We start from the raw sequence: 27,201 nt of genomic DNA, 5'->3' as shown, positions 1-27,201 counted from the left end.
CTTTAATCATAATAATGCTTATGAATTTTACTAAGAGTATCTGTGGAGAAAATAATAAATTTTAAGGATGAACCATCATAAAAATACACTAGGAGCTTGCCAAATACACTTGTGTCAAAGTATCAGCTCTCCCACACACTCTGCAAATGTTATGGTGACAGTACCACTTGAATTGTCATGGGAAGGCAATATGAACAGGTTCCAGGCTGGGAGAGGAAACAACGTCCTTCCCTCTTCACAGGGAGTTGCAATCTGGGAAGCTCAGAGTCTTGTAGACAATGGCACCCCAAAAAACCTGCATCAATTATTTCAAGCTAGAGAAAAGAATGGCATTTCATTGTCCCAGTAAAGGCATTAGAAATTTTCATCTGAAAGTTTAGTTGTGGGGAATTTTGGGGTTCATTTTAGTTCAGTAAATGTAGTGACCCCTCATCATTAAATGGTTATATTTGATTGAAATAGGAGCCCTGACAGTAACACAAAGAAAACAGGGAGCAAGGACAGAGGCTGTCTCTGGCATCAGTGGTATTGTGCAGTATGTAATTTACTACAAATTCTGAGGCCCAAATTCCAACCTGTGCTGCATACTTTTCTGATGACTTCTGCTGAGGACAGAGGACCTTACCATATAGCTCCTGGATCCCTTTAATGTCATCTTGAGAAAGGCGGAAGTTCTTGGTGTAGGTGTAGATAGGGGCCATGAGAGCTCCTGGATCCTCAGAGTGCTCTAATCCCATAGCGTGGCCAAACTCATGAGCGGCAACCAAGAAGAGACTGTATCCTGAATAACACAGCAAGATAGTATTAGCTGCTTTCATCTAAATAGAAGTGTAGCACGCAGGTTACAGTCTTAGAATTTTATTTTCCTCGCTGTTCATCAAAAATCTCCTAATAAATAGCATAATTAGTATTTACAGCTGGTAGCGGTGAATGTCAAACATATTGCCAGAAGAATCATTTAATTAGAGATGCTAAATCCTCTTCTGCAGCTGATGTTTGCTGCTATCTCGCATGCAAGTGATTTTAACCACAGTATTAATACTTCTGTGGAAAAAGGAAGTGTAGCAAATAAAATCAGACTGTTTTTTTGTAAGCACGGAGAATTAAACTTGCCATCTAGACTTCAGATCTTACTTTTCATTGTGAAATGGCATGCCAGGGATGACCAGATCTGTTTGTCTGTGTGTCTCTGAACAGAGCCTGAATCAGGACCCTTGTACCAAATATTGTTAGGTTAAAAATGTTCTTTTATCATAGGATGATATTTTATCAGTTATGCCCAAATGGTTTGAAATCTGACAGTTATTTTCCTCCTAAAAGAAAAACCTAAATCTAGACTTTGTTTGTAAATGTGTAAAAAGCTTTTTGCTGTAATTAAATTTACCCAGGTTGCAAATAAGTACAAAGATTAAACAATACTGATATTCACCATACAAACTTTATACTGACTCATTTCTTTAAACATGTTTTTCATCCTCAGCAATATCAGTGACAAATGTATTATTTTTTTACGTTTAACATTTGTTCTTTGGCCAATAGCAGAGTATAAATATTACGTACTAGTGAAATACTACAGTACTTGTGGCTTTTTGCCTCTGCAGGCAAAACTGGTGATAAGAAAAAACATCATTTCCAAAATGTGTATTTGGTTTCTATATTGGAAAGATACTTCACTGTTAAAAGTTTAGAAAATCTGCCTGTTTCAGGCAGATGAGCTCTGGGAGTGACTCTATAATGATAGCCTCCTGTTTAAATGTAGGGCGTTTGCTGGGATTCCAGGCTGGGGGAAACTACTGTAACCAGACAGTGTGAGTGGTAAGTGTGAGAATGAAATCATCATTAGTGTGACGTCATCCGTGAGGTCAGTATGTTGTCACCATTGTGTTGCTCTGACAAACTGTGTTACCTTGATCTGGACAAAAGCCCCACTTGCGGTCATCATCGTAGCTGCTGGTAGAAGCGCACCACAGCTTCCCGTCATTGCGCCCGGCACTCGTACAGGACTCGTATTTATTCCCAAGGAAGATGAAGGGGAATACACAAGGGGCTCCCTCTGAATTGCCACCAACGGTTGACATGGCTGTGGAAAATGGAAAAAAAACCAGCACAGTGAGAAGGGAATCCCTTTAGTGAGATCAAGCTGATGCATCTTCTCTGAAACCACACAGTAAAAACAGAAAGCAAGCAGAAAATTGGTAAGCTTCTTAAGAACATGACTTAGATTAAAAGTAATATTGGAAAAGAAAATTTTCTGACAGAGAAGAAAAGGAAAAACTCCAGGCATTGCCACTGCACTGATCTTCCCAGTAGTTTTGGTGGGAGTAAGAATGAGCCCCAAACTCCTGTTCACAGCTCTAAGAAAGCTGCAGATAACGCTGTTTTGTGAAAAATTATTTCATAGTAAGTGTCTTTTGATGGACTTTCCTGGTATGTTTTAAAGTATGTCTCACATAGGTCAAGGGTAGGTTTAGGGCCAGAAAGGCTAAAGGGCTATTGAGTATTCACCTGGTCAGTACGTGTCCCAGTGAAGTATAAGCTTTGAAGTAAAACAACCAACAAAAGATCCAGAAGAAGAGTCATATTAAATAAATGGAGGAATTGTTTTATGCTGACAGCAGGGTACAGTTTAAAAGCATATGGTTTTAAACATTTCTCAAGAAAAGAATATTAAAGGTGGATGAATTTTTTTTATAACCAGTGTTTATCAAAAAATTGTAAATGTTTCCCCTAAGCATGTTCTCATCTATCTAGAGTCGGTGGTAATTTATAAGAAATGACACTTGTATGTGCATGTACAAGTATTTTCTAGAGTGAAAACTCTAAATTTAAAATTAGAGTTTAAAGTAGGTATCATAATCATAAAAAGCATATAACTAATTTAAATTCAGTTAAACTGCTACCTGGCAGCTATGGTTCCCTTCAAAATACAGTCTGTCTTCTGGGAAGGTACAGGAGAGCAACACAGAGGCAAAGTTAGTTGTGTGTTGTAATATTTTTTAGTATTTATTTCTTATTAATTATTATTAACTAATAAACCAGAAATTTTTAAAAAAAGAATCACAGCTACCTCAAACAATAACCTTTTATGCTAAAGAAAAGTTCAAACTAAGTGTGATATAGTCTGTGTTATCTAGGACTTGATATTGATTCAAGATACATTGGTTCTTTGGTTGAACTGTCCTTTAGATCTTTGTCTTTCTGTGTAACAAGTTATAGTGAATTTGATCCTTTCTTTAATTTTTTTTCCTTTATTTCATAAAGCATCTGTAAGGTAAAATTGAAGGTTTATACCTCATTTTCAAAAGTAACAGGAGGCCAAATACTGATACCTCAAATCCCTATTGGAAATGGTTAGATCATTTTCAAAAGACCCAAAAAACCAGGGTTGCCTGTAGGTTTAAATGTAGCTTCAAGGTGCAACAGGGTGAATGTTAAAAGCCTGAGATTTTAGAACCATCATCACTAACTTTTGAGTCTAAATGCTTATGGCTCTAGCCTGTATCCTGAAATTGAAAAACTACCAAGTTACACATGGCTATACATTATTTCTTTAATTCCTTTATGTAGCAAAACTCAAGTTTAAAAGTACAAGAAACAGTGAAGAAAGCAGAAATCTATTTTCCTGGCTAAACCATTTCACTTAGCTCTTTTGAATTGCTGAAAAAATCTATTAACTGAAATGTAACATACTAAACAGGATTTGGGTTTTCAAGTGTGAGTGTTACATATTGAGCTAAAATATTATTTGTGCTTTCTTCTGTCACATGAGACTTCTCTGCTGGGGCCATGACCTAATTGACTCGTAGTTCTCCTGCAGTGGTAGATTTTTGTCCTATGGTTCAGTGACATTTGTGTATCCCTGATAAACTTGGTGTGCTGTGGCATGTACATAGATTTCTCCTGTTCTAGTTCCTTCCTTGGCTACCTATCCTGAAATTGTGCCTAACTCATCAACTTTTGTGTGCTCCAGTGAAGGTGTGAAAAAGGAGACACTTGTTAAAACCAATGAGGAATTCAACTTTGTTATGCAAGCAAAATTCCTTGTACCAGTCTCTGGACAGAAGCCGTATTTCTTATCTCTGTCGTAGTCTTCAGTGGTTCCACACCATCGGTATCCATCTGTCCTGCCTTCTGTTGTGCACTGGTCATAGGACTGGCCTTGAAATTTAAAGGGAAACTTGCATGGCTGCCCGTCACCGTTGCCTCCCATTGTAAAAAGTGCTGTAGGGAGAATGAAAGACATCAATAAACAAACCTCAGTATCGACAAGGATTCACAACGTGCCAGTGGTAATGTGTGAAGGTCTTGATTAGGCAGCTGATGTGCATGGTGAAGTTCATGCTTAGATCCTCTGTTTTACACCAATAATCAAAAGCTTTGGCAAGATAGACAAGGGATGTTACAATCTCACAAGCATATTGAAAGGAATGATTGATCTTTATAAATGAGCTGGCAATCAAGACAATTCTAGCAAGCTGTTTAAATGTGGTTTGAACTGTGTAAACCCTTTATAGCTTGCCTCATAACATAAAATTAATATCCCTTCTTGAAACAACATTTAGAAAGAGAATTTTGACCATGTTGTTCATGTTTCATAGTTCTCTGCTGATTCATTTACTTTGCATGAAACATGTTAGCTAGAATGGCAAACTTTGTGTAGAGCCACTGACAGCCAGAATGTTTTTTCCCAATAGCCATCCATGTACATTGTCAGTTCTTTGCTGACAAACAGTAGAGTTAAAGTCAGAGAATAGCCCATAAGTTTCTTCTCTTGGCTTTGCTTCTTATTTCTGAGAATCCCTGCACCTGGGCTCAGGCACTAATTAGATAAGCAAGAGATGACAAATGTGACTCTGCCAACAAAGCTGAACACTGGAGGCTTCCCCTATTGTTTGCTTTATGCTCCTCAAGTAGTGTATTGGCCTCGTAGGGGTTGCCTGTTGTCTATCCACATACACAAACGAGGTGCCATGAGAACCAGAAATCTCTCTTGTGGGTGAATGAGTATAGATTAAACAGGACTTATGGGATCTGTTTTTAAGATCTTTAGTAAATTTTCTGGACTATCTAGAGGAATACAGATAACATCTCCTATGCTGATATTTAAAAAATGAATGCCCAAATGGAGTTACTTGGAAGTGCAGGTGGTTTGGAGCATCTTGCACACGTGCCCATGTTTTCTCTTAGCTGCTCTCTTCACAGGACTCTCACTGGTAGGACAGTGAGAGTGCCATGTGCTGCTGAAAGCTCCTCCCTGGAGCCATGCCCTTGAGATTTAAGATCAGCACCTCAGAACAAATCACGTTGGGTTGAATTCCCAGCATAAAGTATGCATGATTTGGCCTTTTGTAAGGTCCCCAAGGGGATCACTTCTCCCTCTCCTTCCCCCAGTTTAAAGCTGTAGCTAAACCACAAACCTGTATGTGGGAATGCTTGACAGGCGGTTTGTAACTTTGATGGTGTAATTTTTGATCACCAAAAAGTCACTGTAACCTTGGTGCCTTTGTGGAGGATCTGGGGGATTTTGCCTTTACTTAGTCAGATACATGGATGGGAAGAGCTGTTGTGTGTGAGCGTGCGTCATTTTTTACATCAGCAAGAAAAAAAATCCCACAAATGTTCTGGCTGAAGGGTGATGGGGAAGCTTCTAAGGATGCGGTATGGTGACACACATCATCCGTTTTGCGTTTTCCACTTAAATCAGTAATTGGCCACAGTATCAGTGGCATGAACCAGTAAGTTACTGAATTAAGTTCCAGCCCCATTAAGGAGAGGACTTGGAACTTTGCAGGCCTGGCTCACATGCAGGAGTTTGCTGAACTTCTCATCTGTATCCTTCTGCATCCTGGGCAAGGAAGCAGCCACACAGAGATCCTACCTCTAGGGAAGAGAGAACCACAACACGCTCTGTGCCTCTCTGAAAGAACAAGCAAAATTAAACTGACTTGTTTAGATGACTCATTTACCACATGAGCTGCTTTCAGCTCTAGATCTGGCAAACTCAGTATTTTAATGGCCTTTTTTTCTTGGTTTAAATATGGCTAAGTTGCAAAAACCTTATGGAAAGTCAGTCTTTTCCTGCTTTGCACAGAGTCTTTCTGAGTCACAGTCAAAATGCATGTTTTCAGTTTGCTTGAGGTAACATCATGTGATGGTAACAACAGCTTACTAATTTTTCAAATCCTCCCTCTTGCCCCCATTTTAACTAGAAAATTCTTTGCTTTAATAGAAACCAACGTTAAAGACAGAGATGGGTCAGTTTCCCTGAAAAGAAAACAAAAGGGGATCTTAAAGGGCCTGACCCCTGTTCTGCATCATGGTAAGCTCAGCAGTTTAAACATCCGTGAAGATACGCTGGTGTGTGAGCAGATTCAGACTGGACATTACTATGTGAGCTGCACCGCACCCTTAGTTCTTCCCAGAAAAGCCCGTCAGTTGTCATACAGGGAAAGCTCAGGCTGGAAGGCTGCTAAAACCCCTGTGGCACAGATTCAGAGTGGAGGTGGCTGTGGCTTCATGAGGGTTCTGCCCAGGAGAGCAGTTGAACAGCAGCCTACAAGAACCGTGAGCAGTGTGGGGTTGGTACAGGCAGAGTGCAGCTATCAATAATGTTAGGTGCCAGAGTGCTGAAGTTAGAAGCTTGTCGTGCCTGTCAGGTAAAGAGAGGGGCTCAAGATCCCTTGATCTCGTGTTGCAAAGGGGAGGTTCAGCACACCTGCTCACGTAGGAGGTAGATAACTTTGTGCCTTCCCTTCTGCTTTGACAAATGATAGTTGGCTCAGTCTACAAAATTGGGGTACAGATCTGGCAATACCTTCAGCAGAGCATAGTGCAGCACTATAGCTTTGCACGCATGTCCGAATATGTGGTGTGGCTCTGTAACAAGAAGCATCCAAGCTATTGGTGATGGAAATGAGAAATGAGAGAGAGCAAACACTGGCAACTAGGACCGTTGTCCCCAACACAGACTCTGTGATGTAGATCCTCCCCTATCTGAATGTTTTAGCAGGGGTTTAGCAAATGGTGCCTTGGAATAATGAGCTAACAATGCCGCTCTGAATTTAATAAGAAACATCTGTGCACAACTGGTCAAGGCTCTTGCGAAACAATTACATCAGAAACAAAAGGCTGAAACCCTTCTGTTCATTTCAGAAACCTTGACACAGGCATTTGCAGGAACACCAACTTCCAGAACCACTCTCCCCAAGAGTGCTTCACTGCTTACGTTTTCAGTCTGTGTGACTTCAGGATTTTACAAAAGTATCAGTCAGGGTATGTGGATCTCAGTCTCCTCAGCTACCTAGAATCCTGGCTTCGTCCTAACTATATTTGAGCATTTGGAGTATTTTAAAGTAGTGAGCCCAATTTTGCTGTCTTCCAGCTGGAAGGATTAACCTGAAGAAGAGGAGATTTGGGGAAAGGTGAGGAATGAGGCAGAAGGCAAAGTTTTGGCAAAAAAGTGATCGTGCAGGTATATGCATGTGAAATAAATGTTAGGCTAAAGAAGCTAGTTCTGGAAGCCCTGTGACTACTGATAAGCTTTTTTAAAAATTAACTGTCTGTTAAAATTTCACATTCCTGCTTGTTCATCCCCTATAGGTGTATAAAGAGCTGTCACCACAGTAGGTCTCAGTTCTTGATGGGGTCCATAAGTGGCAATTAGGGGTTTGGAAATTAAAGAATGTTTTTTTTCCCATTACAACTGGAAGACTGTTAATGTTCTACAGCAGAAAAACTCTGCAAACCACTAGCATCCTGATGTACAAACTCTGTAATCATACATTGGAACTGTATAGTCTTGCAAAAGAACTTGAGAAATCCCCACATTTGTGAAGCAGGAATCCATTTAGTGTTTGACTGCAGCAGAATACCAGAGAAGTTCTGAAGCCAGGGTGTCTGACCTTTTTCTACATACATGTATTTGTGATCTTTTGAAAAATCCTGGGTATTTAACTGACATACATACTAACGCACATACAGGTGTTTGTACAGTACTAGTCAAGGCTTGACTGGAGATGTTGAGCTGTGCTGGTGCAGTCTTGGTCTGGCAAACCCTGAACATGCCTTGTTAAGCTTTGCATCTTAAGCATCACTAGTTTTCTTTCATCAGTCTGTATCCTCTTTCCTTGTACTGACTGCATGTAGCCATAATATTCCAAATAAGTTTAGTTCTGTAGTTCCAAGCAAGATTAGCGTGAGTCCAACAAAAGCTCTGCTATCCTCTCTTTCCTTCTCTCCCATTACTCTGTTTTCATGTGTTATGACTCAGCAGTAGCAGGCAGGAGTTTTAGTCGCCCGATGGGTCCATTGGTAGGACGTGAGGTAACAAGTGTGATGAAACACTCCCTGCTGCCGAGAGCTGACAGCAGTTGGGTATGTACAGAGGGGAAACTGCAGTACGGGGAATATCAGGGAATATGGGTGCCAGCACTGGAGCTGGCAAACAGGAGATGGAACAAGTGGCTAAAAGCCCCTTACCTTCTCTACTTTACTCGCTGCTGATAAATTAGCAGGGCAGGCTACAGCCAATTATACTTAATTGCTCCTCTAAAAGTTTCCTGCTGTGTGATATACAGGAGATCAAATTAACACTCATACAATAATAAATTTTCTGAGTCCAGTAGACTCATTGAGATTTTCAAGCATATAAATACACTTTCCCAATGTTTAACAGGAAACATGTCATATTTCATTTAAAGATAATAATCTTGTGTATATTTTTAAAAAATTAGGGCTACATAAAAGCATTAAACACACTGTCTGATCTGCAAATGGGTGTTTCCAAGTATGAAATGACTTGGTTGTGAAATGGAGGCTTCTGTTCACATTTAAGGAAGTTGGAAATTCAGTACGATCTTAGGTTTCCTCGACCCTTTAACAGCTTTGTGCAGTGTCATTCCTGTATCTGAAGTGAGCTGTTGGAACTGCTTCATAGGATAACTTGGGTTAGAAGAGATCTTCAAGATCATTGAGTCCAACCACAGCCTAACCCTGCCTAGTCCACCTCTAGACCATGTCCTCAAGTACAACATCTACACACCTTTTAAACACCTCCAGGGATGGTGACTCAACTGCCTCCATGGGCAGCCTGTTCTAGTACTTGACTACCCTTTCAGTAAATAAATTCTTCCTGGTATCTAAGGTAGATCTCCTCTGGTGCAATTTGAAACCATTTCTTCTTGTCCCGTCGCTTGTTACCTGAGAGAAGAGACTGACCCCCACCTCTCTAAACCCTCCTTGCAGGCAATTGTAGAGAGCGAGAAGGTCTCCTCTCAGCCTCCTTCTCTTAATACTAAAAAGCCCCAGTTCCCTCAGCCGCTCCTCATAGGACTTGTGCTCCAAACCCTTCACCAGCTTTGTTGCCCTTCTCTGGAAGCATGTCCAGCATCTCAATGTCCTTCTTGCAGTGAGTAGGAGCCTTAAGACCTGTGTTAAAAATAAAGCCCTAAATTCTAAAAATATGAATCCTCTCCTGGTTGGCAATTCACAATATACCAACAAATAAATAACTTTGTACCAGCATAGATACTCACTTGAAATTCAATCATTTATTTTGAATTGCAGTTTGAGGTCATTTAAAGGGTAATTAGTGACAATGTGTTATGTTGCACTAAAGGGCTCCCAGATTCAAAGTACCTGAGCCACCAGTTGGTAAAACTGGTATGTGAGGTTGCAGAGGTTTGGCTTAGTGGATTTTGTTCTTAACCACTAGATTTTGTCAGTTACTGTCCTTGAAGGAGATACAAATGCAATAGGTAGTGGAATGACCTGCAGCTGGAGAGAGATTCCTGTCATTTAGTGAGCTCTATCTCCAAATGTGCCACTATCCTAACTCTGCAAGGGGGTTCTCTTCCTGGATCATGGAACTGAACTGCATTGTCTGATGAATATATGGGGCTGGCGTTGCTTCCAATGTATTTCAATGTGCCCTTGTTTAGAGAAACACCTCGGCTGGGATCATGATCAGTTACAAACTCCCCTACACCCAGGGAGCCTTTGGGGTGTTTTGTCCACTCAGACGCTGAGGAGATGTTACAGAGTGGTGAATCTACATCTGCCAGAAAGCAAGTGGAAAAAGTACTAGGAGACGTGGATGGTCAGAATAAGTAGGGAGCAGTCTGGGGATGAAACAGAGTAGAAACAACGATCTACTTACACTCGTGAGGACAAAAGCCGTATTTGCCATCTGCATCAAAGTCTTTGGTTGTGGAACACCAGAGGAATCCATCATTGCGTCCTGCATCTGTGCAGCTGTTGTATTCCTTGCCATTGAACCAGAATGGAAATTTGCAGTATTCCCCATCTGCATTTCCATACTTCACTCTAACCACTGTAAAGAGAACAAACACAGGGGTGACGATAGCCCCCGGCTGATACCAAAACAATACCCTTTCTGGACATCTTCTTTTCCTGGAGGATACTGGTATAGAAATGCAGTCTGAATTTCCACTTTGAAATTCAATATGCTTCTGGTCTCTCTATTGGCAAGTTGATCATAGCTGAAATAATAACTGGCAGTTTTGAGGGAATTAGATGAATATTACTCGTGGTGAAGTGTTAGAATGAATAGTCCTTAGAGTCAGCCCAGAAATATATATATATATTGTTGTTACTATGGTAATGCAAACTTATAAACATGCCTTTAATGCATTTAGTAATTTAGTTTCTTTGGTAATGGGATCTAAAATGTTCATTAAGGTCTGAAACGTTCCAGGCGGCACTTGAGCATGAGCTGAACGCAACTTGTGCCTCATAAACCACTTTGGTATTCCCAGTTTGACTTGAATGACGTCTGTGGTGGCACTGGGGGGTAGGGCAGTAATGCAAACACCCCCAGATCCTGGTGTTTATTTCAGTTTGTCACAGGTAGTCCTAAGGCTACAGTACTGGTTCTGTAACATATGTTAATGTATAGATAATTCACTTATCCATAGCATTTCTTTTAATGGCAGGAACTGAGTGAATGCTTGTGCAGTATTTCCACTAATAGGGAAAACAATTTCCTCCTTTTCCTGTTAGGCTGAGGCAGGGTTCCACTCCAGTTACTACCTATGCTTGTCAGTGCTTCTGCTAAAGTTAAAAGAAAGCCAATCATAAGGAGGCTGACTATTTTGGTGTTAAAGTTCAATTATTTTTTCAATGGGAAGGCAGCTGAGAAAACCGGAATTTGAAGTGACAGGGGCAAACAGGAGCTTGAATTGTTATTCTAAGTTTTCTAAATTTTTTACGGTAGAAGAGTTAGAAATATATGGTTATTAAAAGTTCAAACAGAAAAAAAGAGGTTTCAAATTACTGATACTTGGTCTTGTTTGTCTAGTTTAGGTGATATGTTTAGACTTCAGTTCTTTTCTTCTAAAGGGTATAGCAAAGTGCCTGGTAAAGATTCTTGGAGATGTTCTTAATCCTCTGTTTAATGTCAATTTTGTTTCAATCATCAGTATGATGGAGATGTAGTCCCTTTTTTTTTTTAAATGGATACCATAAGTATATAAATCCTCAATTTTTAACAACTGGAACCACAGCTTAAGTCATCTTAAAAGGCTATGTCAGCTGAAAAGCACTGGCCAGTCTGCTGCTTACAAATAGCCACAAAGATGTTGTAGTTTGGACACCTAAGAAGTGAAGCATTCAAAATGATAGTTGTGGCTTTGTACTTTGCCCACAATTCATGAAGGTTGTGCAGCAGGGGGCATGTTATTACTTCAGTTTTTCAAAGGGCAACAGTATAGCAACAGACAGGAAAATCCTAGGTACATTTATTTGGGAATTAAATAAACAGTTTGTAGAGAACAATTTAATTTGCATAAATTAGTTTTCATCCTCTAGCATTTATTGACATGTCAATGAAAACATGTAGTGCAGTGCCTGAAACAGCATTAAAATGTAGCAGCCAGCAGGCATTATGTTCTGAAACATTACAAAATCTGGTACCTTGCCCCTCTCCAAGCGTCCACAGTTCATCATCATCAAAATGGGAGTCTCCTCCAATTCCTGGCCCTGGTGCAAAGGCATGTGCCAGGAGACCGTCTTTGCCATCAAATGGATAACCATCACCGTGTTCTGCAGGAGGAAGCAGACAAAAGAAGAGCTGTTTCTAATGACCTCAACTCTGTCAGAGTCTATACATGAATGATGATTGTCATGTGCACTTTCCCATCCAAGACAGCAGCAGAACACTCTAGTGAGTGAGCTTATTGGGATGGGTTGTGCTGGCAAGACTGAACCAGAGGAGAAGCAGCCAGTTCTTACAAAGAACATGAGGTGTCAATAGTACAGTTGTCACAACGTGTTGTTTTATGTCTCATAAGTATTGTGGAAAGGAATCAAAGGCAATGAAGAACAGTGGAATGTTGTACTTTAGATGCATGCACACTTCTGTTTCTTAGTGGAGACTGGTAGGAGCAATAAAATAAAACATTGTAGATAAGGTGTATTTTCAGATAATTCCTGTCAGTCTCCAACACAGAGGTTGGAAAGTAAAGGGTTTTGTTTGCAGGCTGCTCTTTTCTCCTGCACCTCAGACTGTTGTACTCTTTTCTTTGTACAGCACACAATTACTTTAAGCGGGAAGGCAAATCAGCAGAGCGGCTGAGTAGTGAGCCTCTGGAAAGCTAGCTCCTAGTGCTCTGAATCCTGTGAATGAGCCTATCTATTCCTCCTCCACATCAACCACTCCAAGACTCGGGCAGCTCACAGGGCAGCAGCAGGTTAAGTAGCTCTCCTGTTATTACACTGTAGGCTTTTCTTGGAAGTACACCGCATGTGGGTAAGGGAGGCTGGCAAGGGCATAACCCTGGTATTCATAGCCTTCCCACCCTGCAGACCTGCGCTTCAAAGCTGGCTGCCAGCATCTCCAGTTGCATCATTTCAGGCATTCTGGTCTGATGTCTTGCCATTTAACAGAAGCCCTAAATACACAGGCCTGATTCTCTGCTCTGTTACACTGATTTCATGCTGGTGTCACTCTCTTAATGCTAGTTCAGTTCATTCATTTCAGAAGACTAGTGTGTCATTTGTCAAGGAGAAGATATGGACATTTTAGATCCTTCATCCTATTTATTTCAAAGCAGATCTATTGCTTAAAAGAAAACTTAAATATGAAAACCACTTGTGGATGTTCGAGCCTATGAGACTGTGACATACAGTGAAGTGAGAAGAATCTATGAGTGTAGAAGAAGTTCTTCCACTGTTTCTAAGTTGACTGTAACCAGCAGGTACTAAAACCAGCAGAAACACTTCTGCTTTTGTAAGACTTCCTTTTGGCGAACCAAGCCAGCCTGGATGAGGATCTGAAGTTTCAGGTTCTGCACAGAATCTCTGAAGCTTTTGAGGTCAACTCATCAGTAGCTAAAGCAAAGAAAACCAGCTTGAAATGGACACTTTTACAAAGAGCTCAGTTGTTTGAACTGTTCACTTCCAAAGTCTACCTCCCAAGTGACTGGCTGCGCAAGTACCTTCATTAGTATTAAAAATTCTGTGACTGTTGGTAGACATTAAAATGCCCCAGGTTTACACTGAAAAGCTATAAACATTCTTTCAGGAGAAACCAAAATTAATTTAGAAGGCATGTACAACAAAAATGAATCAAGTCACCTATCATCAGCTGGACGCAAACTGTAAATCTTCTTACAATCCATTTAATTCCTCAGGACCAAAGAATGCATTGAAAGCTTGCATTCTGCTATGTTTACAGACAGATACCAGCTACAGAGTCATAATTGAAACTCCCAAATTCATTTTTAAGGTCGAATTTGTGAGGATTTCCATCACTGTCAGTGGAAAACTGAGCACAGAGCTGTAAGCAAACAGTATGTTGATATTCTACTCTCTTCTATGGTGGGAAGTCAGCTCACATCATCTTAAGATCTGTACTAATATTTCCCAGTTCTATTTCTGGTTCTCTTTTGGAAGATAAATATAGCATAAGCATATAGTATAAATACTTCTCTCCCATATATATGACAGGAAAAAAAAATGTTAGTGACATTAGATCTTAGCCTGATAAGCCAAGTGCAAACTAGGACAAAGTTTGCCAGAAAGGCTCATGGGTCCTGCTTATCGAGGGTAGATCATTCCAAGACAAAGGATTAATGAAAGTAACAAAACCAAAAGCATATGTAAAAATAGAAAAATATACCCCATCGGCCAAAATTAATCATAATGTCTGCTTCCCCATCGTTGATTCGGTTAAATCTCAGCGGTGTGACATCACTCCAGACTTGAAAGGCTCGAGCAAAGGCATCATCTACTGTCTCAGGATCCAAATCTGGGGTGTAGCCTATAATCCTTGGAGGGAAGAGGAAGAGTTAAGTAACACATAAACCCCCTCCCAGTATTTGGTGTTTACTGTTCAAAATGCTAAGTAGACACAGTAGCGAAGCAGTTAAGAAGTAACACTGCTCCTCCTGAGGTGTAGGCACTTTCCTTTGATTCAGAGATGTGTTTAGTTGTGGCTCTTACTGTTTATTTTCTTTTGGAAATTACCCAGCAGCATGAAGAAAATTATATAGCCAGAGGCTGTAAAGCCTGCGTGGCAGCGAGCCTTGTACCAAACATCCAGGGCTTTGCATCAGCGCTGAGGTGCTGGCAAGACCTCACCTTATGTTCTTCTGCTGTTAGATTTGAGATCTTTGTTTTTGTAGACTGCTTAACTTGCAAGTCATGCTGTCACCCTGGACATGAGCATGCAAGCACATCTTGATATATAAGATTTATTTGCTAGAAAAAGAGCTAAACAGCATTCTGAATGTTTCAAGTTTGGATTCTTTTGCTCTTTGATAAGAAAAACCCAAGCCCTTCTCCCTCCCCTTTGTAGTCAGGTGTGTACTGTTTCATGCGAGTTGAATGTTAATCCCTTACCAGTGGGTCGGTTACATTGGCAGTAGGATACATGGGGAAATAGGAGGCAAAAGCATGTAAGATAGAGAGCTATGGGCCTAACATGAGAAGAGACAAACTCTTCAGTACATTGCTTTCTTCTTCTTCTCATATTTTAATTGGACTTCTTAGTGCCTTGTATTATAGCCAGCTAACCTCCCTGAAAAGACGGGTTTCCAACTCTTTGAGGCTGAGGCTGAGCACAGTGCTCTGACGTGGCTGGCCCTGTGTGGAGCCAGGAGTTGGACTTGATGATCCTTATGGGTCCCTTCCAACTCAGTATATTCTATGATATTATGATAGTGAAGGAAACTACTTTGTGTCTAAGGAGAATGAGGAAGAATCAGAGGAAGCATATCAGCAAATGGGGATTGACACAGCTGCCATGGATTTTTTCAGTGTTTGTTAGTCTGTGTGAAGCACTGAGGATGCTTTGACTCAGAACTCGTGAGGAAACAGCAGACCAAGTCCAACAGCTAAAACAAATCTGTTTGTTCTCATTGGTGCTAAAAGTTTGATCCTGGATCACTTAAGGTAATGAGATTATTATTATTTTTTTTATTGTTGACTTCAGTGAGAACTATATTGGTCTGTAACTCTTCAGGCTAAGAGTAAGAAATGAAAACATGCCAAACCTATTGCAGTGTTTGCTTTAAATCCTGTCTGTATATATCTGAAATACATATGGTTTATTTTAAAATTTATTTGATGACCTCTATTTTTATGACTACTGAATGCAGAAGGGTTTGTCCACCTACATGGCCTCTGCAGTCAATAAGTACTGTGGTCCCTGCTGAGCAGATGAGCAAGTGACATCTGCTCCAGCTCGCTTGGGGTGCTTACAGCAGAACACAGAACAAACCCAAGATCTCTTCTCAGTCAGAACTGTAAAGTTGAACTTTAGATGAGTATTCCTAAAACTTTACAACTTGAAATCTCAGAAGTGTTTGCTAAGGCATCTAGTGGTTATCCAAACACAAAAAGGGATTCTAATTAAAGAAAACCTGTCTAGCCTTCTAAGCAGCTATTCCACTTCTAAGTTCGATTGGTTCTTAAAAAGTCATGTATGAGCAAAATACAACATCAACAGCCAGTACCTGTAGGTTATGTGGTTCTTTTCCCATTTTGGCTTTCTTGGAAAGAAGTTGTAATTGGCTACATCTGGGTTACCACAGCGGGGTTTCTTCATTGTCTCAATAGTATTTTGATCCAAATCTCCTGTTTCAGGCAGCCCAAAAAATTTCTGCATTTTCTTCAAAGTATCTTTCAAGACAAATAAATTGCAATTGTCTTTGGGGCACCCATAGTACTTATTCAGGTATTGCTTGAAAAAAAAAAAGCACAGAACAAAGACTTTAAAATTCATAAAAGAGGTAGTTAATCATTACAAATAAATACTGCAATTCTGTGTTAGCTGCTATCTGAAATTTGCAAGTTTTCTTTTCAAAATTGCTATTATTAGTAACTGAGAGACCAGCAGAATCTCCTTAATTGACACAAACCATCCTTGATCACACAACATTGCTAATTAAGCAATCATTTCCACTATTAGCCATCATCGTTACTTAATGAATTGCTTTATTAGTAAGTAGAGCATAGAGCTTTAATGTAGAACTACAAAGTAAAAATGGGTTTATCTTCTTTGGTTCCTTGTATAAATCTGCTTACAGTTTTAGTTTTTGCATGTTTTCGTGGTTTTTTTCTTGGAAGACTCTATGGATTATTGAAAAACTTCTCCAGGTATCAAAGCAATTGCACAAATGAGACCACAGTAATTGAAAAGAAAACCCCTTGTTGTTTAGTCAAACCACGTGGAACTATGTGAATGTTGTGTGTGTTTGGTTTTGAGTCCAACATTGCAAAGACCCGAGGAAGAAGGTCTTTGGTAGCATCTCCGTTGCCTGGGCACTGCAGCCAGTCAGTATCTGCACAGGGAGAACTCCCTCAAACAGTCCAGTAGTTATGGCCGAGCTGCTCTTTCTGACACAGCCATGGTGGCAGATCACAGAATTCTCTCTCCTTAAGAAACAGTGGTCAGAAAGGATCAAAAGGGCAGCGCAAATCCCATTATTTTCATCTCTTATCTGAAATAATACCCTATCAAGTCTTCTCCACTTCCCATTTTTATCAGTGTGACCTAATTAGCAGGTGTAGTGCAGGTCTGTCTGTCAAAAAAAGTCTGTGTGCTGTTTGCTGCTGCCTCTTACCCGGGAGGAGCGGTGGGTTGCTGGGCTCCCCAGCAGCCCTTCCAGTTAAGTGACTGTGTCACTCAGATGTGTGTTGGTAAGCTGTGTGGTTCTGCAGATACACCACTGTGGTCCTCATTGTCCATACCTGGTCCCCACCTCTGTGCAGTACACAGACGAGATCACACCAACAATTTAGTGTTTTCCCTGAGTTTGGTGTGACTGGCAGAATAACGGGGAGCTTCTTGGGGTAAGGACTGACCCTGAGCATGTGCCTGGCAGTCTCTAGCCATAAAAACAGCCATTCAAATGAGGAGTGACAAAAAGTTATACCTTCAGCAAACGTCTGAAGTCCTTTATCAGCTGTGCTTTTAACTGGAGAGAACAAACCTGGCCATGCAAGGGACTGCTGGCTAGCCAGAGGTTTTGGATTCAGTGTGCTGACCCAGGCTGTAGCTCAAGCTGTTGCCTTAGCTTAGATTGCTGCACAGAGAGGCTCAGTCACACTGTTTAGGTTATTTGCAGCTTTAGTTTGTTGAATTTAAATCCTCATTCGAGGCATAAATAGATGGGTTATGGTGAAGGAGTTACTTTGAGTACTTCTGTAATGACAGTAATCTATCATTATCTAGTTGTTTTCATTCATGGGTCCTAAACAGCTTGACTAAACTGTGTGGGGTTGTAGGCTTTGTGCAGTGAAGTGAATCTTAGGGTTCCCTTGCAGAGGGATTTCAGGAACTCCATCAAGCCTGGATCACTGCTACAACCGTGTCAAATGTCAGGTGTTCCCAAACTGATGTGTATGCCACCCATAGCGTGGTACAGAGCTGAGAGATGCCTTTGCCAATGATGTTGTTAGACAGGGTGATTGCAAATACTGATCTTCCCTGTAAAACAGGCTGTAGCAGAGGAAGAAGCATCCTTCAGCTGTGGTATCGGAAATGAGCTACATAGCCAAGGTAGGAACATGCCCTAAATAAGGTAAAGATATATTTGCCAAAAATGTATCAGAAACATCAGGGAGAATTATTTCTAACAGGATTACAAGAAGCCTGAAAAATGCCTGCACATTTGAGTTCTCGAGCCAGGAGGTATTCCTGAGGGAAGCCTGACTTTATGCAGCTAATTAATTGACTGCAGTTCACCCAGACAACAGAGGATAAGACCACTACATCAGCAAAAGATAGCAAAGGATATTTGATGACTGCAGTTGGTCAAGCCTGGATTTCACCACTCTTCTCATGAAGTCCAGGCGTACCTCATCTACCCTGCATAGGAAATGGTTCAGAGCTTACTCAGAAAAAGGACTTAATCAAGATGTTTCTCCATTTCCTTTGGAAGGGCCTCCATCCACTCACTGACCCAGCACTGACTGTGCCTAGTTCTTGTGATTTTTAGAACTTCTGATGTGGTGTTTCTCCAGTGGAGACTGGCATGGGCAAATAACGGACACAGAATGGTTTCACCTTCACTACCACTAACCTTCTGTTTACTCATAGTTAATGGGGCCTGGTGGAAATCATGCAAAATTCATAACAAACATAATCAAACAGGCTAGATTGGAGGGTACATTCTTAGCCCAATTTTCATTTTAATGGAGTTGGATAGATTTTTGTTATGTCTCTGTTTGAATCTCCCAGTGAGGTACCATGATATAATATAGTCTATACATCAGAACTGAAGTTTACTGAAGAAGCAGGATGCTGCTTTTGCCATTTTAGGTTTGGGGGTAAGATATATATCCAAAAATATAAAATGAGGCATGGTAAAGAATTTTCCTTGCTAGGATTCTAAATAAAAAGCTAAGCCCTCTCTATTTTTCCTAAAATGGACATTTTACCAAAGATGAGAACTGAACATAACCAGCTGTTCTATGAGAAGGGAATCTTGAAGAATATGTAGTGTCTGTGTAAACCACATCTTGGCCTAGGCTGCAAAATTCAGTTTCCCCAGAGTCAGCAGGGAGCTGTGGTGATCTGGAATTTTGATCCAGCCCATTAATGAAACAGGGTCCAGCTGCAACATAGCAATTTGTGTTCTGACGCTGAGTGTCGGGGCTGTTCAGCTGGAGGGTGTGAGGGGCAGGCAGCCAGTTAGCATTACCCAAGAATACTAGAGGAAAGACAAAGAAGAACTGCAGTGTTAAACCAGCTTGTAATTTTCCTCTGAGTACACATAATAAATAGGTTGTTTCAAAGAGAGGGAGATGAGGGGAGATGTGGATTGCTGTTGTTGAATAAAAGCCTGATGGTGTCTAAAAAAATAGATTATTTAAGAGCGGTTAAATTGCTGTTAGACATGTGGGAGCCCACTCCCCTTTCCCACATGTGCAACCCCCCTCCCTCCCCTGGCTGCTGCACTGTTAAGGCAAAATCTTGGGTGAATTTGTTTTGTTAAGGGCCGAGGAGTGCCCTTTTTGGGTCAGTTTGTCTGTTTTTCCTAAACTTTCCACCACAGCTTCCATCTGGAAATTCTCTCTCTACCCTCCCCCAGACCTTCTTTAACCTGGCAAGCTTTCCCAAGATGCACACAACTCCTAAAGTGACCAACTTTCAAACCTCTGTGTTCAAAAATAAGAATAATTTATCTCAATCTTTCTTAAAATGGACTTACTGCTCAAGAAGTGTCTATAATTTACATGCTAAAATAAGGATAATCCATCTCAATCTCCCCTTAAATGGACTTCCCCATAATATCATTTTTATGAAGGTCCACAGGGCTAAAATAAGGTTAGAATAAAATGCTGTAGAGTTATGGCTGTAATTTGCTAGTGTCACAGAAATCCAAACTCCTCCTTTTGTTTCAGATTGAATTTAGAAAAAAATATTTCTTTAAACCTCCGAGGAGAGTTTTTTTCAAAGAGAAGTAGTCACAATGGCTTCTGAAAAGCCAGCCAGCTTTGGATTGCAATTGTCCCTTAAAGCTGTGTTTATGCAACCTACGGTAAACAATCAGGAACAGGGACCTTGGAAAGCTGTGATACAAGGGTTAAGCGAGCCTCCCAGCCCTCACTTCTACTTGATTTCAGTAAAAAAGTCCCATGTCTGTTATTTGCCCTTCTCCCCTCTCACCCTCGCGATAGTCGCGATGATTTAATGAAATGATTCTGCATGTTCAGACTTAAGGAAAAAAAACAAACCACCTTTCTTTGCTGGCTTTAAAAATTTTAGGAGAGGAAACATTACTTGGCACTAGTTTTAACTTTTGAAAGCTGATACCTTTGCTAGCTAGCTAGCATTTCGAGAGACTCCAGGGAGAGAATGCTACAGTCATTCCTGAGCCTCAGCCGAAACAAGAAAGAAACATCTGCTTAGGAAACAACAATATAAATCTGAAGCAAAGATGAAAGCAACACTTACCACTGCTAGTTCTTTGTCTGTTTTGGGAGTGCTGTCTCCAGGAAATTTAATGATTGGTGACGGTGCAGCTAAAGTTTTGTTAAAAAGATATACTTGGATTAATAGTACTTTAAAAACAAAGCTACAGACAATGTGAGTCTTCATTCTGCCTAAACTCGTGCTATCCTCTTTGGAAAAAGGATTTGCCCCCACTGCCTGTCAGTTCCTTTAGCTGCACAGTGCACCAGTTGCTTATCTGCACATCTTAACTCTCTGCACCAGTTTTCCCTTTTGCTTGCTCTAGCAATTCCTTTGTATGTTTAAAACATCCAGATGCGCAGTCTCAAGCTACCACAAGAGGAAGTCTGAAAACTAGTGGAAACATGAGAAAAGGGCAGTTACCAGATGTGATTGCTGTGATTTTAAGGTAGCAACAGGCAGATACTTATTACTGCTGAAAGAGGCCACATTTTTTTCTCATTTGCATATATGAAAGCATGTAGTTATGTATGCCAGAGGGTAGAAAAAAGCAAAATCTGACTTAATCTTGAAGATGAAGCCTCCTGCATATATTTTAAATAAAAAACCCTAAGTAAATTCCTAAGTGTGTGGTTACACTCCTGCACAGCGCCTTACAGTAAACAGCTTGATTACGGCTTTTGAGGCAGAACCTGCATGGGCCACTGCAGCCCAGTGAGGCTTCTTGTCCCTCTCCTGCTTATGCTATACAAACTGTAGGTCTGTGTATGCAGGGCTCACCCACACTCGGCATGAGTGTCGCTTCCGCCCTGCTCTGTGCAGACCGTGCAGAGCTCTGAATAGGATTCTTGTGGCCCTTTGGGGCTTAGAACCATCTTGAGGCTTTTTCGCCAACAGGCACGGTGTGTCACCTTAATGTGGGGGTGAGAGATCCTCAGGCAGACTCAGCAATAGAAATTATCCTCAATAATTGATGTCAGGGGATCTGGACAAAATTCAGGATGAAATTTGCTTATGCAGGGAGCATAAGCTTATGCTTGGTCTGCTGGTGCAGCTGCCCTGGTCTGAAATGCTGGTGTCAATATGGCCATTGTTACGGACAGACTTTGTACTGTATTATAGTATTGCCAGCCTGGAGTTGTTATTGCTACCAGAATATTTTTTTTAGCTGAATATCCCTGATGGAGGGGCTTGGCTCATGACTTTTTAAGACGGTAGGCTGGCAGTTCTGCATGAATGCAAACTGTGTTCTGGCCAGCCAAGTGTCACAGAGCAGTTTGTATTAAGTGTGAGTCCAGCCGCCACGGTTCCTCTGAGCTGTGTGTCGGCAGAAAGGTTGTCATGGTTTCCCACTGAATGTTAAGTGAACGTTTTCCAGATACGACTCTTGTTACCAATTAGGGCTGTTAATGAAAAGGAAATACTTTGCTGGTGTTTGGTACTCATTAATAATATTCTGGTATTCAATTGCAAATAGTTAACATTGGCAGTTCTTTGATTTATGCAAATAACAAACTATTTGCTAATTGTACCCCATCCTCCATGAACTCAATAGTCTTCCATAAAGGCAAGGATTTCAAAAGGTGGGGTTAGAGCTTCAGAGGGAAAGCATCAGCGCATACAGTCCCACTGACAGGCCAACACAGCGCTGTAAGCATGGCGCTGGGTGAATCAGCCCTGGGAAGCAGCACTTGATGCTCAAGAGAGACAGAGGAGTTACAGGAACTTCATACATGAATGGAGCTTTCTTCGGAAGCCGGTAGTTTTGTGCTTATGCCCTCTCATCCTTTCATGTCTGATTCCAACGGCACTTGAGTTACAGTGAACAACTTTCCTCTAATGGCTCGGCTCTGAAATTACATCTTCCTTTTTAGCTTTTCCCCGTCAGCAAAATACTACACTCCATTCTAAGAGTTGCCTTAATAAATGGCAGTTCTGAAAATATGATCCAGCTTTACTACGGCCCTGCACTTGGTTGTGGGGAATGACTCCTGCTTTGCTTGTGATGACAGCTTGTATTTGTGTCTGGCCATGTGAAACTGTAAGAGAACAAAGGCTAAAAAAGCCTTCACTAGATATGCCAAGTTACTTTTAACTTAACCCTCGTTAGGCAAGTAAAAATATTTTGTGTTGTGTTGCAAGATTCTGCAGTTACTGCTATGCTCTGCAGTAGGTCAAGGGCTACTCTAAATCTTAAAGCATAAGAACCACGTCATTTTCATAAGAATTTTAATGTAATTTATGATGGCTTAGGAGCTTTCATTTAGAAAGGTACTGCAGTGAAGGCATTTAAAGCCAAATGTGTCCTGGCACATTCCTGTTGCACTCATAAGCCTCATTGAAATCTAATGAATGCTCAGTTCTCAGTGTGTCCTGTCATGGTTTAACCCCAGCAATGAAGCCCCACGCAGCTGCTTGCTCACTCCCCCACAGTGGGATGGGGGAGAGAACTGGAAGAGTGAAAGTGATAAAAGCTCATGGGTTGATACAGACAGTTTAACAGGTAGAGTGACAGCTGCACACAAGCAAAGCAAACCAAGGAGTTACTCCCCAGTGCCCATGGGCAGGCAGGTGCTCAGCTATCCCCAGGACAGCAGGGCTCCATCATGGGTAGTGGTGACTTGGGAAGACAAAAGCCATCACACCAAACCTCCCCCCTTCCTTCCTTTCTAGCTTTATCTGCTGGGTATGATGTCATATGGTGTGGGATATCCCTTGGGTCAGTTGGGATCAGCTGTCCTGCCTGTATTCCCTCCAATTCCTTGTGCACTCCCAGCCTCCTCACTTGTGGGGTGAGGAGCAGGAAAACCTTGGCTCTGTGTAAGCCCTGCTCAGCGATAGTGAAAACATCTCGGTGTTATCCGACACTGTTTGCGGCTACTAGGAAGAAAATGAACTCCATCCCAGCCCAAACCAGCACAGTCCTAATGAACATTGAATCATAAACGGATGAGGAAATTTTGAAGGGACTGTGGGGTCCATGCAGTTTGAAAATCTCTCTGTATTTTGTTTCTTATCTTTGCTGGCAGTGAGAGGAGTTGAAGGGCATCTTCTAAATACATTCCCTCAAAACCACGAAAGTCACAGAAACCATACAGTCCTGCACTGAAGTGTGGTTTGTCACCTTTGATTGCAGGTAAACTGCTTTGCTGGTATTGCTTCAGCTAGTGAGCAGCTAAGCAAGTTATGTTCAATTAGGAAATGTTTTCCATAACGGAAAACCCACAGGCTGGGTTTCTGACCATCCAGTGAAAGACATGCTCTTCCATTGGCACACAGGATGAGCAGCAGTTTGCTAGACCCTAGCTGCAGTGTCCTCTTTCAGATAAGCAAAGCCAACCCTGGTGACACTACTTTGTGAGAGCATCATATCACAACTAACTTTGGGGTAAAATGTTTCTTATCTCCTTATATTTAAGCTCCATGGGGTCTCCCTGTTCTCAGTGTGCAGAGGTGCTGTTTTTTTTGTGAGGAATGCAGCAGTGCTGCATCCCAAAAGCAAGGAAATTCTGCTGCTGGCAGGCCTCTGCCTTCAGCCAGAGTTTGGGATAGATGTCTTCCTGAGGTCTGTTACAGCCTAAATTACTCTGTGGCCCTACCATTCTCGCAGCCTTTGGAAAGACATGCTGCAATGTTTTCTGTTCTCAGACCAGATAACTTAAAACCGGGTAGACAGACTCCGAAACATCCGAACTGATGTATTTTGACATTGACAGATGAATGGTTTAGCTGCTATTAAAGTTTAGTGCAGAAACACTCCTTGATGTTCCATACCCTCTCACATTAATTAGTGACTTCTGAATAGATTCCTGGAAGGTAAAAATTTAGGAAAGGAGCATTACAAAACAAAAGAGTAAGAAAAAGCCCCCGTGAGAAGGGAACTTAAGGTCATCCACCAACTTTATGGAAAAGCTGAAAGAGCACCATGGATCTCCTTTCTCTGACCTTAATACTCACTCTACAAGTGAGCGGGTGTACATAGATCCTGCCTCTGGATTAGCTACAGAAAATGAGCACAATTATAACTGCAACTACAATCTTTATGTACTTATGGATGTCGCATATGACTTCCATATTAGTTATCTGTTGGATATATACATCCATTTATCTCCCCTGAGCCATAAAAAGTTCCTCTCTAGTTACCATGTTTATGTCAGGTTAGAACCACTCCATATTGAAAATTTTAAACCGTCTATTTTAGGAGTAAGATGCCAGATTTGATTTTTAAATGCCTACTTTCATGCGTTAATAGGAACTTGAAGGCAGAAACCACATGGTCTGAGATGGCAAATTTCTCTTTTGAGGACATACTTCAGTAATAAGAGTAAAAAGGGAATCATGATGTCTTGTGTGAGCTACATATCTCAGTAGATCTGACTGTGATAAGAGACACATGAGCATGTATTAACATGCTGTTTTTATCAAAGGATTTTTCTGTTTTCAGAAAATTATTTTTGAAATGATTCAGGAGCACTCAGCAGCCTCAGGATTAGGCTTCAGATGGTGTCCTGGGTAATTTGCTGACAGAGTCGTCATCCCTCCAGAAAGGCACTTTAGCTGTTCCTACTGTCACTAATTCTAAAATTTTATCAAAAGCTGATAATTTCCTGGTGGTTCCAGAGGAATATCTTAGGCAGAGTGTCAGTGAGCACAGTCCCTGGGAGAATGATGGATTTATTCTTAGTGGGGTTTCATGTTTTAAATTGAAACCTGTTGCTAGGCTGAAGAAATAAATAATCATCAGGTCAAATAGGATTTCAGGACTGCAGCTGATCATTTGATTACAGAGTCAGCTGGCTGCAAGTGGGTGCAGTGGGATGTGTGTCTCCAACTACTATGGCATGCATATATAATATCTTCTCATATTGGTAACTTCTTCCAGGTACTGCACTGTCAGAGAATAGCTTCAAGTTTAGGAAGCAAAGAAGCAATTTGATTGACACAGATGGACTCGCATTGGTTTTAGCAGTGTTCTTCAAAAAGAAGTAACAGATTTGCACTGTCAGAAAGAGCCATGGTGCTGTTCTCAGGGCATATCATTCTGAGCTTGTAAGTGACCAGAAAACCTGACACTCAGGTGATGAGGAAGCTTGCCTAGGCTTCAGGAAAGGTGCCCACGGGACTATCCCAGGTCCAGTTTATCCAGGCCTTTGGCTCCTTCTCAGTTTGCCAGGGTCACCTTCTGACTCATTCTCTTTTGCATAGAACCTGTTCTGTAATTTCTCCTGGATCATCATCCCAGTGGCAATTTACTTTCTGTTTGAGGAAGAGAAGGTTGTAAGGACCAGGAAACTAAGGGTCTTACAGAAGAGGGCATGGGACTGGACTAAGCTAAAGGAGGGATTGTGGTGTGTTTTCCCACATGTCTCACTTGTAGAAAGCAGCAAGACAACCAGTGTGGTGCCAGCCTGAAGCCCCGCTGAACCTGAGATGTGTATGTATCGCTCATCTACTCACTGGTCTTTTTTAGCAGTGCCTCTGCTGAAGATGGACCATCTGTGCAAGTAATAGAATTAATATACTAAAGGACTATGTTCTTTCTGGTGTTTGGTGCTGGAGAGACACTAAGATCCAGCGACCTGCCATTCGGTGCCTATAGCAGAAATAGTGGGAGTCTGCTGCAGCTGACAGGTGGAGACGTGTCCCTGTAGGAATAGAGAGAGGCAAAGTATTAGCAGTTGATTTGTTTTAGTAAAGTCATCTCCGGGAAGCAGTGATTAGTCACAGCAGTCCCCATTTGAGTTTAAAAGGATTAATAACTTCAGTGAGAAGTCATTTATACTGCAGGGAAGTGAGCTCATCTAAGACATATATGTGGAAGGGTTGATCCTAACGGAACGTAAGCCTTAAACACCCACATCATTTATTATCTGCAGCTGGCTCAGACTGCAGTGATCTAACTCAACATATCTGACCACCACATGAGGGAGTCTTTAAACTGTTGGAAATCAGTGTGTTTGTGTGCATGTGTGTGCGCACGCGCACGGAGGGGTGAGAGCAGGACAATGTACAAAGGGTCAGTAGTTGGTACCAGATGTGATTTTCAGGATTTAAGGTAGCAATTTTTATTTTTGCTTTTGTTTCTCTCATCCCTTCATTTTGGGAAGTTAGGTCCTAAGGATGTGAAGTTCCGTTGACACATGGATTTCATTTGTTAGCCTGCTACTAAATTAGAAATGAATTTTAGGTAATTCTGTTACTCTCCACAAAGCATTTTCCATTGCATTTGTTCATTATGCCTCTGCCTGAACCAGAAATTCCTGCTTGTGTCCTCAGCTGGTGTTAATTGGCATTGCAAAGTTGGGTGATTTAGTTCAGCGGAAATAGCGGAGCTACTCTGGGCAAACCCAATGCCGTGTTTACATGTGTCACCAGGACAAAACTCTTTGTGCTTTCTTAACACTGCCAGATAGTCCAGAGGAGGTTTAAACTTCAGGCTTCTTTCACAAATTTATCTCTTGTCCCTACACATTTTCCCAACGTGGTTCTTACCTGTTTTGACTATCTTGCTTTCAAGTATCTGGTAGGATAAAGTGACACCTGGTGAGTTCTTGTAACTTGAATTTTGGGCGTTCTGGTTATCCATTGCTGATGACCAGCCTGATAGCTAATTAGTTCAGAAGCCATAAAGCCTTTGGGGATTTGGTTAGAAATCTATTTCAAACACTTCTAGTTGAAGTTGGCCATTGCCTGCTTTCCACTCTTGAATTTTAGACAGAAAATAGATGTAATTTTAAGAAAAAATGTACTTTAGGTACGTCCACTTAGAGACTGATTATAGTACATAGCACATGCCTGACCTATTAACTGTTAAAGTCACT

At 41.2% G+C, this 27,201-nt stretch overlaps 1 protein-coding gene across 1 annotated transcript in view; it reads right to left on the bottom strand.

Annotated features, from left to right (window-relative positions):
• MMP2 (matrix metallopeptidase 2) overlaps nt 1-20,657 on the bottom strand; it is a 34,584-nt gene extending 13,927 nt beyond the window's left edge. The window contains exons 1-8 of the mRNA XM_084269928.1: nt 20,423-20,657; nt 15,975-16,201; nt 14,138-14,286; nt 11,932-12,060; nt 10,157-10,330; nt 4,048-4,221; nt 1,907-2,080; nt 626-781 (exon numbers count right to left, since the gene is read on the bottom strand). Of these exons, the coding sequence (XP_084126054.1) occupies nt 626-781; nt 1,907-2,080; nt 4,048-4,221; nt 10,157-10,330; nt 11,932-12,060; nt 14,138-14,286; nt 15,975-16,201; nt 20,423-20,566 (1,327 nt within the window). The 5' untranslated portion in view covers nt 20,567-20,657. The remainder of the gene's footprint in view (nt 1-625; nt 782-1,906; nt 2,081-4,047; nt 4,222-10,156; nt 10,331-11,931; nt 12,061-14,137; nt 14,287-15,974; nt 16,202-20,422) is intronic.
• Between the last annotated feature and the right edge of the window lie 6,544 nt (nt 20,658-27,201).

This window comes from Gallinula chloropus (assembly GCF_964237585.1).
Source record: "Gallinula chloropus genome assembly, chromosome: 13".
Lineage (NCBI taxonomy): Eukaryota > Metazoa > Chordata > Aves > Gruiformes > Rallidae > Gallinula > Gallinula chloropus.
This window is presented reverse-complemented; position numbering and strand designations above follow the sequence as displayed.